Genomic DNA, 15,611 nt, shown 5'->3' with positions numbered 1-15,611 from the left:
TATAGATGCTTATAGGAGATTAGTTTTAATGCAAGAGAGGAATTTTCTTGGAAACCAGACTAAACATCGGAGTGCGACTAAACTAAGAATTTTACAAGCATCTAAGCTAAATAATATAGCAAAATTAAAAGCAATAATAACACAGTGGCGAATGATTATAAAGTGATTCCCATATGAAAAGTAAGCACAATTACAAACAAGCACTTTAGTGTTATACTGTTACACACACACACAACACGAACCTGTTGTTTGTATACAATTAACCTCAAGATCACCTTGAACCGTGATCGGGCAAGTTGAAGCGTCAGGCATCATGACAAATTCTAATTAGGAACGCTTTGTGTCTAAAAAACATGGAAATCAGTTCCTAATTAATTCAGATTCCCTAGGTATCGAAAAAGAACCAGCTTGAGGTTTAGTATATCTAAATCTAAAAATGTCACAATAAGTAACTCGAGATGAGTTATATTTAATTCCTTTATTGACAGTAATAATTCCATTCTTCTAAGTTGCATGAAAATTCAATAAAATTTGCAAATTCGCCACCTGGCGGAAAATTTTATTACCAAGCAATGTGAAATGTGAAAAGCAATTTAAACACAACGTTCAAAACTTAAAAATATACTATACCTGTATAATCATATATATATATATTATTTCTCATTTATTAGCAAATATGCACAGCTATTTATAATTTTTACACACTTATACATTATTTACCTAATTTAAACCGTTAACAACTGATTTCATATTCTAATTTTTTTAAAAAAATACACATTTTAATAAATACCTAGTATAATGAATAAACATAATTATCATTATTACTACTCATAGAATAAAATATAAAATGTATGACTGTCAAGGAAATTCCACATTTCTCAAGGTATAAGCGACAAACGTTATAAAGAAAATAGCTGCAGAATGGTAACAAGTCGGGGAAGTCGATGAGGTTGCTTTTATACATCTTCCTTCGCTGAAATCAAAGAGAAAAGACAATGAAATGAGCGGGAAAGGAAGTAGAAAATATATGAACAATAAAATAAGGATAATAAGTACCTCAAGAAATTACGCTGATAATTAACATTTGGATTGTTACTACTACTATCATACCAGTTAATTTACAATTTTAGTTCTGCAGTTCTTTTCTTCAGATTTATAACTGAATCTTTGTTTAATGTACTGGGTATTTGTAATTCAGTTTAAATGCTCAATTCAATTCTGTTTATTTTTATTTAATTTTTTTCTATTATTATTATTATTATTATTCAGACTATATCACAGAGAGGGCGCTGTGTAGGCATACTAACAGACGCACGGTGATATCGCTGCTCCAGTTTTTTATAGGTTTAAAGTAGTTCCAACTCCTGTTTTAAGTTGAAAGTGTTCCCAAGTAACCCTACTTATCACGCCGAAGACAGTGATATAAAATTCAACGAGATCGGCTAATAAACCAAATTTTGAAGTGTTGAAAAGTGAACAGAGAGGACCGTGGTCAACAACGAGCGAAGAACAAAGGACGTCGCCATCTTTACAATCACGCCATCCTGCCTAAGAAGAAAGATGAGTCATGAAGTTTATCAAATGCCTGGAGGATTTATCGTCCAACGGAAATAATATAACTTGTAAGAAATGCAGTAGGATTCTACACTTAAAATGTGCCGGCTTTTCAGAAACAACTGGGCAACATAAATATAAATCCGATGTAACACGCGAGGAATGGAAGTGCATACTCTGTATGAAAAACAAAGAAACGCACCTAAAGCAGCCACCTACGACGCAGCCGATTATAGCGGAGGCAAAATCAGACGACGAACTGAACAAACAAAAAAATGCAGGTGAGTCCTATAATTTCAACTCTTTAAATATACTAATATGAAACGGACTAGAGATCATAAAAGCCAGCTCAGTAGACCTTGTGCAAGAACTCTTTAATAAACAGAACGAACAAATAACAAAAAAATCTAGCTAATATGAAGATTTGGTAAAACAATAATTTAGCAGTCATAGAAGTGTTGCAAACAGTAAAAGACATTAAAATGAGCATTAACGCACTAAATGACAGGCAACACAATATGATGAAAGAGACATCCAAACTCCGTCAAGTCATTCTCTAAAACTACAATATGAACGTTTAAATCAGCAACAACATAAAGAAGATATTGTCATAAACGGTCTTCCTGAAACTGCACCTACAGAAAACCTCAGAGACGTGGTTTTAAAATTAGGCCATGTAATTGATATCCTCCTACAGCTTAACGACATTCAGACCTTAAATCAGATTCCTAAGAAGAGCAAAAACCAAGGCTTGCCACAACCTGCACCAGTCATAATTCGTCTTACGAGCAAGTCCACAAGAGACAATCTCATAACAGCCAGCAGGCAGAAAAAATCAGTTGCCAAGGCCTTGAACGCACAGCAAGACAATACACCAATCCTCCTATCCGAATATTTAACACCATTCAACCAGAATCTGTTGTACCAAGCAAGAAAAGCAAAAATGGAAACAAATTACCAATTTTTGTGGACCAGAGATGCCAAGATATTCATAAGGAAGTCACAAACTTCAAAGCTGATACAAATTAAAAGCTCAGAAGACATAGAAAGGCTGCCACTGTGAAAAAAAAAGCCTCCTAATTAGCTCAGAAAGAAGCCCACAATAAAAAAAAAGTGAACCATCAAGACAGATGCAATAACACAGGATATATCGACAATTTCACTTTGATCAGACATTTCATTTGACCTCCCAAACACCTGCCTATTTCCAACACAGCAATCAAATCAATAAAAAAAAATATATATATATATATATATATTTTTAAAAGTAATATTGTTTAACTTGTGAGTAATTAAGTGTAAAGTATTACTATGATTATTATTAATGGTAATAATACACACTTTTTACTCTTGTGTCAATGAAAAATTCTGCAAATGATAATGATATTACGAGTAATTATAATTTTTACTGAACCATTTTGCAAGAAAAAGTTGCATTGTTGCCTAAATTTTAGTATATTCATGTAATTATTTGAGAGATAATAAACTATTATTATTTTAAAAATATATATTATTATTACCCGAACTATATAATTGTAAATTATTGTTATTTTAAAAAGATAGCAAAAAAACAATGTTACCCTCATTATTATGGAAATTTTATTATATGCAGCACTTCGTGCTGAACCTTGTAAAATAATATACTGAATGTTACTCAAGATGATAATTGTATATATGTAAATAACTGAGAGATCGATAAAAATAAATAAATAAAAATAAAAATTATTATTATTATTGTTATTATACCAGTAGATGTAAGAAATCTGTCGAGGATTAATGCACAATCTTAATAAATATCCAAATTTACACCTTACACGTTTGCAGTACTTGTAACAACTGCCAAATACGTCTGGGTTACGATTTATGTTTGTGAAGAGATAACCTGAACATTCGGAGGAAAACAACCAAAAAAATCCTATGATTGCAGTGGTAGATAAAAGAAGAAGAACAATGGCTACCACATGAACCGCTTATAAACACAGGATTCAACACCCGGATAATGAATTTCTCCATCTTCGAGATGGACATTTTGGATTAGGTTTAAATGTTAAAAAGAAAGTCTTTTCAATACTGACATGTAAGCTTTAAAACTACTTTTTTAACTTCCCATTTGAGGAATAAATTGGCTTCTCACGCGTAGTGTTGTTTCTTCAGAAAGACCTCTGAAGAACTGTTGTCAGCTGATGAATTCTGAGGATTAGGAAAACGTTTCATATGATGCTTAAACTGGACTCAAGCGCAGCATGTGGCCAACAGATTGCTCATCGTTAAAATATATCATGACTTCTTATCCCTAAAGATGCCAACCACAAATAAATTATGGAATACCCCAAACCTAATCCGTTTTTACATGTGGTTCGTGCTATTTAAAACTCCATAAACGTGTACCTCTGAAGTGCAAAAATTTGTGTTGTGGTTAGGCATAGCGATAAGCTGGTATACCTTCAATTCAAGAGCTCTCAGAAAGATTCCTCACACCGAACCCAAGTAATTTCTTATACAAGAGGGGGAGCGCTGGAAAGTTCTGATAAACACCTAGAATAAAAATGATATTAAAGCAACTGATATAACCACAAGAAAGAACATAAGTTATCTTCATAACGCTGCTACTAAGTATGCTCTTTCTTGTGGTTATATCAGTTGCATTAATATAATTTTTGTTCTAGGTGTTTATCAGAACTTTCTGCCCCCCTCATATATTATATTCGTAATCTCTTATACAACATATTACATAAATAAGATTACGTAAGAGATTACGCAAACTACAAAGTATATATATATATATATATAAGTCCCTTGTATATGACTACTGATGAATACATCTAGAAAAATGAACTCAATTTCAAAGCAAAAACCAAAGATATCAAACTTACTTATCACAATTTCCCTTATTATGAGCACATGAGGTGCTTGGGTATCTCACAAAAGGACGGCCTCTTGGTGTAAAAAAGTTCAGTTCGCTAGCCGGAGTACAAATTCCATCCACATTACAACATACTTGACATTCGCGACCGCTTTCATAGGAACATACACAATTACTTAAACCATTATCCTCACATACGGAACTATTGCAAATTCCTCTTTGACACGTTTTGGAGTCTCTAAAACAAGGACTTCCATCCGGTACTGGTTTGGGTTCAGGACATTGAGCACCCTTTCCGTCGCAAAATGTTGGTGAGCATTCACTATCACCATTACCGCAATAAAATTCCCACGACGATGGTACATAACGGCAGTCAAATGTGCAACACGGATCTTCATTAGGATTGCAAACCATTTCAAGCTCACGACGGAATTTACACTCTCTATCATTTCCTGCACCTCCAGGAGGAGTGCAACAGAGAGTTATTCTTTCGCATTGTTCTATAGAACCACAATCACATTCTTCATCATCATCGACAACACCATTACCACATATACTTCTCTCCTTGTATAACTTCAGGCAGTCTCCTAAATAAAGAAAAGAAAAGAAAAAAATCAAAAGAAAATCAAAAAGAAAAGTTTACTGATTATAGTACGCTTATGACATCTGCAACAGTGGTCATATTTGCAGAAAATGACTGAATTACAATCGGCATTTATAGCTTCGCTATGTGCTTATTGTTCAAAAACTGCAGTATTTATACAATATGTATTCTGTAAGGTTTCGAGAAGCTCAAAGCAACTCAATGGTAAATTGAATGATGGCTATTGCAAATTGTTCGCGAATTTCTATAATGTACGGCGCGTTGAAATTTTGCCTGAATTGTATAGCAATTGTGCAAGCATGTCTCCGATGTAAGAGCTGTAGCTTTGATTTTGTTGGCAAATATGTTTATATTATGGTTACATAGCAGAGACTGTCAGCCTGATCTGTAGTCATGTGATTATGAAATGAAGAAAAATTATGGTAATGAACTAATGTTACTATTTGGAGTTACTGCCGAAGCAACCAAGGCTATAAGCCAGTGCATATGTCTGTTAATTACACTTTCTGGCATTTGTGTGTTTTGTGGGAATAAAAACCAGTTTCCTGGAAAAACCCTATCACAATTAAACTCTTAAAAATAAAACTGCTCTCTCAAAGCAGACACCTTACAGTTTCAACATCAAAGTTAATGATAAATCAATTAATATCCTAAAATGTAACAACGAGAGACTTCGTTTTCTAACAGTGGAGCAACTAAGAATTTTGAACCACTCCGCAAAAAACTTCCAGCAGGCTCCTCATAAGGGCACGAGATTATGCCTCAGTTCTTTCTTAGATCACAGTAACCACTCTGATAATAAATGGCGTCATTAAAACAGTGATATCATTCATTACCACATTAACAACAAGCTTTTATTTCCCCCATTAAATGTCTTAAATTGCTTTTAAGACAGTTTAAAAAAAATAAAAATGGCTGTTTCACCGAACTCTGTCCTTTCAGAGTAAATGCAGTTATATGTGTACAGACAAATGGATGGATGGATAAAGCGACTACTTTAATAATATTTATGCAGTTATCAAGAAACGACACTAAAAGATATGCGAACTCTGACTTTTTCTATCAAATACAGCTTTTTCTTCATTTCGTTTAGCCTCTGTAACTTAGTAAGCATCGATGCCATTTGGATGGAAAGACCGAGGTTAGAAGTTTGTCTAAGACGGAAAGAACCTTTATAAGTTTTATTATTGTTATTATTATTATTCGAAAGTAAATTAGCTAGTGTCATACAGAGGTGGAAGGGTTTTCATCCCCCACGAAACAGGCAAAATAACCAGAATAGATGCAGTTTTACGGACATGTTACATTGGCCTCATAGTCTTAGCTCTTTCAGGTGCTACTCTAAACGACCGCCACAACCACTCATTTCGTAATACTGAGAATAAATAAAATTCTATTAAATTTTTTTCTTGGATATAATGAGAGGCAAAAATTTATGATGCAGTTTGAACTAATGTCGAAGAACAATATGTCACATTGTGGTGATGTCACGCTTTGCTCGAAGGTTGGGCGACAAAGTGTTCTTGCAAAGGAAAATGCAAGTGTCAGGGTACTGTAGAATAGGCGATGGCTTTGAAGTTACCCCAGTCTTTCCAGCTGTGGTGCACTGAGTTCTCCAAGGTATGCGAGACTACTGTTTTGGCTTGGGCTGTAATCTGATCTCTGCTAGGTTATCCACTTTCTGTTTGGTATTGAGCTGAAGTTCCACCTACATTTAAGATATAACGGATTATTTCTTTATATTCAGATGGGCGCATCAGAATTTTTATTTTTCGTGGAACTATGTCTCTAATGTGGAAAATAACCCGTTTTATTTTGAAGGTAGTTAATTATGACAGTACAGGCACTTTGCCCTGACATTGCTGCAATCTGTTTTATTGCAAATTATTCGCTTTTTAATAAATTGCGATTGATATATGAGATTTTTAATTAGCATCACATAAATATTTTTTCCCGAATGCAGAGATTTGTTGTGGACTTGGAAAGTTGATTAATATCATTTTGTGCACACTAACGGTTGGTATGTGCAATAATCAGTGCTATCATATCTGCATGCAGATGTAGTTAGCCATTTATGTGCAATGTATGGATGTCATTCACAGATTAGGAGAAAATGGCTCACCATAGTTCTGTTCAAGTTGCTTTAGTTGCCTGCCAACTCTTGTTTATAGATTTCTTCAGAGGTAGTTGAAACAATTAATTTATCCCTAATTCCTACTGCTGTTAGTTTTCGATTTAGATATATGTACTGTTATTAAAAACCTGTCAAATTTGTCAAGTAAATCAGTTATACTTTTCACTTTCTAGAAACAGTATTGCTTGAGGCTTATTATTTCTTTTGATCGTCTCGAAGCCTGTTATTTAAAATCCCTTTTATTATTTTTTCCGGTGTACGGAGAGCGGAAATGAGATCAGTGGCACTCAGAATTTAATCTTGGGGGTGGGCAAGTTGAGTAGACGATTTGAGAATACACACTACACATTGCATACGTATGACTGAGCATCTGCAGTGATTGCCAATACATGATACCCGTGATTCCTCTGATCCGGCTCAGGCAAACGAAGTAGCGCTCGGTCCTCCCGAGCACTACTTCGTTCGCCTTGCGTTAACCTAATTTCTACTGTTTTATGCATAAACAGTAAGGCTAAAGTTATCTACACGATGTGAAGTGTCCTTTCTATCGACGCTACAAGCTATAAGAAACGGAACAGTCGTGTATGGTAAACAATAGGTGAAATTGTAATATTTCTGAAGGAATGGCGAAAAATGTCATGCATTTAAATCTTTTCAAATCACTCTACATTCTACAATGCTACATTTCTATCTAGAAGGGATCGCGACATTCAGAATGATAAATGCAATTCTCATTTACTGATATCGTAACTTTCATTGATATTAGCTTTAAAATTAAAAATAAAACTGAAAAATATGTTTAACAAGTAGATTTTTCAAAGTTTTTACCTTTTGCGAGTATAACGTTCCTAATTTTCTCTTTACTACAAGGAGAAAACTCGCGATTGTTGGGTTTACTACCATCCACAGGCATTTTGTTCATCAAAAAATTTCCAAGTTTACCATTGGGAGAACATTCTTTATTATCTGGGTCATGGTCGCTACCGAATGCATGCCCCACTTCGTGGAGTGTAGACAAAAAAACCATGGCTGAAGGAATTCGACCATTAAAAGCTTTGGAATTAATTATGACAGTGTTTTTAGATTCGAAAGTTCCATCAGGTAATTGTTCACGTAACGAACAAAGCCCTCCGTGTATATCTGGACTTGGATTACCTCTTTGAGACATTCCTAAAACATCTAGAGAATTATGATGTAAATCTCGTGCTGTATAAACAATGGATAGACAGAAATTCTGATCTCTTTTGCTAAATGCCGTCATGAGATCGACAACGCTGTTATTCAAGTTCATTTTATACTCAGTAGAATTGGGATTATCAATAATTGTAAACTGTTTTATGATAATTCTTATTTTATCGATATCTCCATCATTACTGAAATCAGTTTTATTAAAATGATGATCGGCATATTTTATAAACAATGCCATCTCGGAGATAGTTTTAGAAATGTTCCTTCCCATTAGTTCAAAATAAGTGTGATCGGCAAAAACTTCCACCAAACATGCTTTTGGTTCACCTCCTGGAGTTGATCTGCAAAAGAAAGCGTTTACAATCATCATGTATCAAATATTGTTGGCTAAAAAAGATATTTAAAAGTTTATTTTAAAAAAAAAGTTTAATTTAAAACATTTAAAAGTTTAAAAAATAAAAACTGCTAAGCATCGGAGATCCTTTCGCATTGCACTACTTAAAAAGACACGAACTCTGCCAAAAACCCCACATATTTGCCTTTTATTAATACTTTTGATCGAGAATGCACGGGTCGAACAGTTGCTTCGAACTGTTGGTTTCATCAAAGACAGCGCCGTCTTAAATATATATACAACAGCTTATAAGCTTATGTATATATATTTAAGCAAATGTTAGCTTATAAGTTTCTCTTTTGAAATGTTTTCCTTCTGTCTCAATACAGTGTTCCCAGGGTTAAAAAATTTAACCCTGGGAACACAGTGGTTCCCAATCTTTTTCCACTTGCGTATCCCTTTTAAACCAATTTCTATAAATTGCACCAATTGTTTTTAAAATAGCTGTTTTTAAATACTGACATGTATTTTCTAAATATATTTTGTTTACTGTACTTGTTTTTCTGCCATTACTGATTATTTTTCGTGTACCCCTGAACGGCCCAGCACGAACCCAGGGGTACGCGTACCACCGGTTGAGAATCGATGCTCTAAAGCAGTGATTTTCAACCTTTTCCATAATAGGCACACATAACATCACAACAAACATCAGCTAACGCCTATTTATTCCCGTATAGGGAGTAGGCGGGGCCGTTTACCCTATCTAACTTTTGGAGACTGAGTAGGCAGTTCAATCTCCACTGGTAGCCAATCAGAGAGATAGCTGGCCCAAGGCTATCACTGATTCATCGGTATGCAGTGAAGAAGGCGGCAAGCTAGTGCCGCCATCTCGGGGTCCCTAACCCTAACACAATATTTTTAATGTCTGAAAATAGTGTGGGTTCGACGGTCGATTTTCTTGAGTTTACGGGACGAAAAACCCGAGTTTTCGGGAGAAAAAAAAACCGCTAGCCCGTGCCAGCGATCGACTAACTCGGGAACCGGTCGAAAAAAGGCTTAGAAAAATTTCCTCTAGTCGGCGACTAGATTTGAACCACCAAATCCTTTCTTCGTGCAGTCAAGCGCTGTAGAGTGCAAACGCCACTTCTACTGAGATACACAGGCTCTCGACTAATTATTAAAATTCTGCGGCACACTAAAAATATATTCTTCTAATTTTTTTTGATGATCTGGCAAAACATAGGCAAAATTTTGATTGATTTACACACACAAGAAGAGGGAAGACCAGACACTAATAAATAAATGCGCAAATTACGACATTATTTCCTTCAATTAATTTGTTTTCATAAATATCGCGGTACACCTGAAGACCTCTCGAGGCACACCGGTTGAAAATCGCTGATCTAAAGGAATGGCTTTGAATTACTCTGTCTCATTCTGTTTAGATTTAATTTACGTCTTAAAATCTTCGTCCTTGAAGTATAGATTTTAGCTTTGGGGATAAAAATGAATCAAATCAAACACCATTATGTTTACCTTACGAACGTAGTTATTGTCATATTTCTCTCTACACTCAAGATATGCTAATACAAGTGCATACAACATCATCTGGAATTTTGTTATATGCGGGAGTCAGATGCCGATTAAATAACATTTAAATTAAAATATTCTCGATGTAGTTAAGTATTTTAAGACTTCGACTGAAAAAGTGAATTGGGACATTAAGTGAAATTAGTTATGGTTTGAATAGTTCATAATAGTTCACGCCATCGCCAATTAAATTAAAAGCACTTCGGAGGCAAGATGCAACTCTTACTAGCAGATTTGGCAGTTAAATTCATTTTGACTAAGTTGAGGGAAACTCAAGATGACTTAGGCTGAGAATTGTTATTTAAAATGGAAAGTCGCTTAAAAGAGAGCAAAAATATCGAGTTTGAAGATCTTACTGTGCGATGTCTTACAAAGGTTGATGTACCAAACAAAAGGGATCTTAGATTTTGCAACAGAAACAACAAAGATACTTTTGTTTTTGTTTTCTAACGAAAACCAGAAAGATTCCAAGGCACATTTGCAGTTGCAAAAACATTTGCGTAAAAGTTCGTTCAAAATGGGTACTCTCACTCATCTTTAAACTCATGGGTTTGTCACAGATTTTATTTTATTTCAAAAATATGATTATTTATAAACATAATTAAAAGTGTAATTAAAAATAGTAGGCACTTTATACAGGTTTTTCCTGAATGGAATATTAAAAAAACATTTTCCAGTTTACTCAAATATATATATATATATATATTCTCTTCCTTTAAGAATACCTGATGAAGGCTATTATAAGCCGAAACTAGTATTAATCTTATTAAATCTTTATAAGTAATCTCGGTTTGGTTTTTAAGTCATTAAATCTATTTTAAAAAAAAATAAATAAATAAAAAAAAAAAAAATATATATATATATATATATCGGTCTAAATACAAATAATCGAGATAATCTACATATATCGATGGCGTCTTATGATTGCAGAGATATTACCCATCGCCATCGTACGGGTTACGAAAATCAGCATATCACTTATCACTCCAGTATTATTATTCAAGAAAAAGAACCTAAAATTTCGGTGACGTAAATGAATGGAAACAGGAGACATAAATCCATTCTTATTTCACAGCCGAATGTATAACAACTTAAAAGAAAGTTTTGAGAGAGCTTATGAGAATACAACACTCATCATTGCAGTTACCTTGCAATTGCACTCTTTGAGAGACGTGAGCTCCGCCCAGGAGACGTATATTCGCCTTTATATGGCGTGTTTTTTTTTTTCCTTTTCCCACTGGACTACAGCTGTTTCGAACTGTTGGTTCTCACCGCTAACTACTGAAAGTTGTCCCATATATTATTTTAAACTGGAAAATAAACCCTAAGAATGAGATCTTCCCCAAAGATGTTGTTCTATTTGCACAAGAAATGGGTAGAAGACAGTTGAATTAAATGGAAGACTGGTTAAAGGTCGTTTGAATTTAAGTCCAGGAACTGTATGTAACCCATCTAATATGTTAGTTCTCGATGCGTTTCGTGGACGTTGTTCGGGGAAGTTAAAGAATAAGTTCGAAAAGCGTTGTGACTTAGTTTTGTTATTCCTGGTGACATGACAACTCAGCTACAATCCCCATCCATAAGGATTATTTCACCAAGGAGTATGAGTGCTAGTTGTTGTCTGAAAACGTTCTTTTGATATCTTCCAGTAAGATAAAGAAAGCACTTACATCAAAACTTGCAGAATGTGTGTCAACCTGCTTGGAATTTCATACCAGAAACGTCAGTGGAGCACTCGTTTATTATTACTATGTGACACCTCCAAGGAGTCCAAAGACTCGTCGACGGAAAGCACCTACTCTACAGCTCTCTGTCTCCACCACTCAGTTCACCAACGCCATCTACCGCCAACCACCAACACTAGTATTTTCACAGACACTCACAAGCATCTCCATGCCCACGGCTGAATAAGTACCACGGCTACGCTAACTACTCGGCTAACCAGGCCGACAATTTAGGAAATTGTGCATCAGTAACGCATTCTATTGCACCGAAGACGATATTTTGTGGGAAAACATGAACGAACAAAATCGATTATAAGTAAAAAGTGATTCAAAAGAATCAGTCTTGGAATGTAAATACGTTTTAGACGCAAACAGTGATATTATTAAAAAAAACGAGGAAGTGAAATAGGTACCAGTACAAGTTTAATAGTTTCCATTGTTAAGACGTCGTTAATAAATTGTAGTCTGTTGTAATAATAATTTTTTTTCTTCAGTAATGATGCTGAAAATAATAGTGCGTCTCACCATTAACAGCGTCTTAGAATCGAAGAAATACGCTTATAATAGGAATGTGATTAAGCGAGATGTAGTTTAATAAAATAAAATAAAGCGTATTCTTTAATTTGTATATTAATGACATAGGAAATGGTTTAAGGGGCACGATATTCAGGTTTTTTTTTTTTTTTTTTTTGCTGATGATGCAAAATTGGGACGGTGGTAATATTTGATAAAGATGATGTAGATGATGTAGACAGATGATGTGATGATGCAGATGATGTAAATTATCCTTCAGGATAATTTAAATAAATTAGCATTGCGGACGAAGGATAATGGTTAAAAATTTAATGTTGTAAAATGTAAGGTAGATAGATGTACTTCGAATTGAGTGGACTGCATATTGTGTATCACATTGATGGTGGTGGATTGCAGGAAATTGACGAGACTAGAGACTTGGTTAAGGCTGGACAGAGAATTAAAGTTCAGAGAGTGTATAGCAAAATATCTCAAAGGATTACTTGGATATTAAAAACTTTAACAAGTAAAGATGAGGAGGTTATTATCCATCTTTATAAGACTACGATTCGGCCGTATCTTGACTACTATGCATACACTTGGTCACATGGTTTCTTGGGGATCAGGGATGGTGGTGGAGAGGATTCACATTCAAGTGACGAAGCTGATGACAGGTTTCTGGAATGCTTCCTATGAAGATAGGTTACAGAGTTTATTTATTTAGTGCACACACCAAATAAATAATAACAATAATGAATGAATCCTATAATAATTTAGTCCCAAAAAAGATCACTTAGTCCGAATGCACTTTTTGAAAATGGGTGGGCATCCAATCACCGTCCTTAGCAGTTAACCCAAGACATTAATGATCTGATAGACATCTCGGGAGATATTGCGATTAGGGACCAGTAATACTATATATTATTGTCTGAACGTGTGATTAAACAGTGAACTTTATTGAATTGCGGGTTTAAAGCCCTAGTTTCATAGAAATGAACTACACTTTCTTCTGCCAAAGATCAACTAACTTGAGAACCAGTTAAAAAAAGTTCCTCTAGTTTAGCGACTAGAATCAAACCGCATTATCGTATATTTTCTGACAGTCTAGTGATATCGAAGCAAACAGGCAAAATACCATTAAATAAATTTATTTATGGCATGCTAAAACCTTTCCACTACCTGTTTAATATGACACACTATGTTCCATAAAAAATGACTATAACTGGTTTAACTATCAAAATATTTAAATATATATTGCTATTTACTTATTCGTCATAAAAAGTCTGTACTTACCGTGGATTTCTCAAATTTGAGGCAGCCGTGATACTTGCATTTTTTCTAGTTAGGATCACTAAATGTTTGTTCATGGATCTGTAGTTTGAACTTCCTAAACTTTCGCTTAAAGTTGAGCTTTCAAGCATTTCACCATTTAATTTCTTAGTAAGGTTTTCCGATGACAGGTTTTCGTACATTTCATCTATGGATGTTTCGTTTGCATCCGCTAAACTTCCGTTTATAATCACATTTTCCAATTCCCTTAAAGTTGAGCTTTCAAACATTTCACCATTTAAGTTCTCAGTACTGTTTTCTAGGACTGTTTCGTTTGCATCCGCTAACCTTTCGTTTATGATCACGATATCCAATTCAGTTAAAGTTGAGCTTTCAAACATTTCACTTAAGTTCTCAGTACTGTTTTCTAATGACGGGTTTTTGTACATTTCATCTATGAATATTTCGTTTGCATCCGTTAAAATTTCGTTTGTGGTCACATTTTCCAATTCTCTTAAAGTTTCAGCGATTTCATATTTCGTAGAGTTTTCGTTTTCTAAATCTGGCAATAAAGTTTTGTTATCGTCTAATTCATTATCTTTCATTTCCATAAAAGAAAGTTCATTTTCTTTACTTTCCTTTGCAGTGCTTTCATTAAATGTTGAATTTGACCTACCAGCAGTCTTATTTTCCAATCCAGAAATTTTTAAGCTTGAATTTATCATAGTATCTGAAATTCCAGCACAAACAGTTACATTACTTTCTTCTTGGCAAGGAAAACTTATATCCTCACCTCTGTATACAGCTGAACTAAATGGTTGTGGAGGTACAAACAACTTAAACCTTTCCTGTGGTTCTACATAATAAATAGAAGTTGAAGTTTCTATTAATCCAGTAAAAACATCATCAGAAAAATATCCAAATACCTGAGAATCAGCATCATTAACTATGTGTCCTCTGTAGAGATTTGGGGATAAGTCTGTCGCAGAATATTCCTTAATTCCTTCTTCTGAATGAACTTGTATAAGTGCATCGGGTAAAGTTATACTACGATCTTCGGATAAAAGTATATCAAACTTCCTTTGAAATACTTCCAAGTAGACACGTCGTGCTATTTTATCTGAATCTGTAATCTCGGAAAGTTGTAAAAAATGCTGTTGAGCAATTTGAAATTGTCTTAAAATTTTTTCTGATACAGTAGCATCATCTTTAGTGTCCGTACTTAACGTCAAAAGAGATCCTATTTGACAGCACAAATACATTATCTTGAAATACACATATTCCATGATTATTGATAAAAAATTATCGGCTTAAAATCTGAAAAGACCTTCCTATAAATACAAATTTCAAATAGAACGAACTATCGCTAAGAATTAAGAATAACAATAACATTCTTTGACTTAAGCTTCTAACCTTTCGCATAACGCATGCCGCATGCGAGAAAAATACAAAAACAAAATGACTGAAAAAGTTTGCGTATAGCGCACCCTATCGCACACTGAAATTTGGAGAAAATGTTAACTAATTCGAAACAAATATACAGATATTCATAATAGTCGTATGAGTCGATTTTTATCTATAGCGATCAGATCATTTTTAACGAATTTGATACCAGAGGATTTGCGAAATAAACATATGGAAAGTATCTATCTATCTCTTTTTTTTGCTATGTTTGTTTGCTATATTGTATTTGAGATATTTTGGAAATAAAACCAATGAAAAAAGGAATAAACCTTTTTAATTTATATCTGTTCTAATACAAAGCATTTTAAAAACGTTTTTGAGTTTTTCTGTTGAACCACTTACGGAAAGTCGTGCGTCGCATCAAATTCATCATA

The 15,611-nt window shown here is 34.3% G+C and overlaps 1 protein-coding gene across 1 annotated transcript; it reads right to left on the bottom strand.

Annotated features, from left to right (window-relative positions):
* Positions 1-463: 463 nt before the first annotated feature.
* On the bottom strand, positions 464-15,172 carry LOC150102302 (uncharacterized). The gene is made up of 4 exons (XM_090399005.1): positions 13,798-15,172; positions 7,984-8,684; positions 4,428-5,004; positions 464-973 (listed from the first exon to the last, which is right to left on the bottom strand). The coding sequence occupies exons 1-4, from the start codon at positions 15,057-15,059 to the stop codon at positions 859-861; spliced, it is 2,655 nt and encodes an 884-aa protein (XP_090255131.1). The 5' UTR covers positions 15,060-15,172; the 3' UTR covers positions 464-858.
* Positions 15,173-15,611: the final 439 nt, after the last annotated feature.

Source organism: Typopeltis vanoorti, chromosome 10 (assembly GCF_054136105.1).
Source record: "Typopeltis vanoorti isolate ZY-2024b chromosome 10, IOZ_Tvanoo_1.0, whole genome shotgun sequence".
NCBI lineage: Eukaryota > Metazoa > Arthropoda > Arachnida > Uropygi > Thelyphonidae > Typopeltis > Typopeltis vanoorti.
Note: the sequence above shows the minus strand (reverse complement) of the source record. Positions and strands in the feature narration are given on the sequence as shown.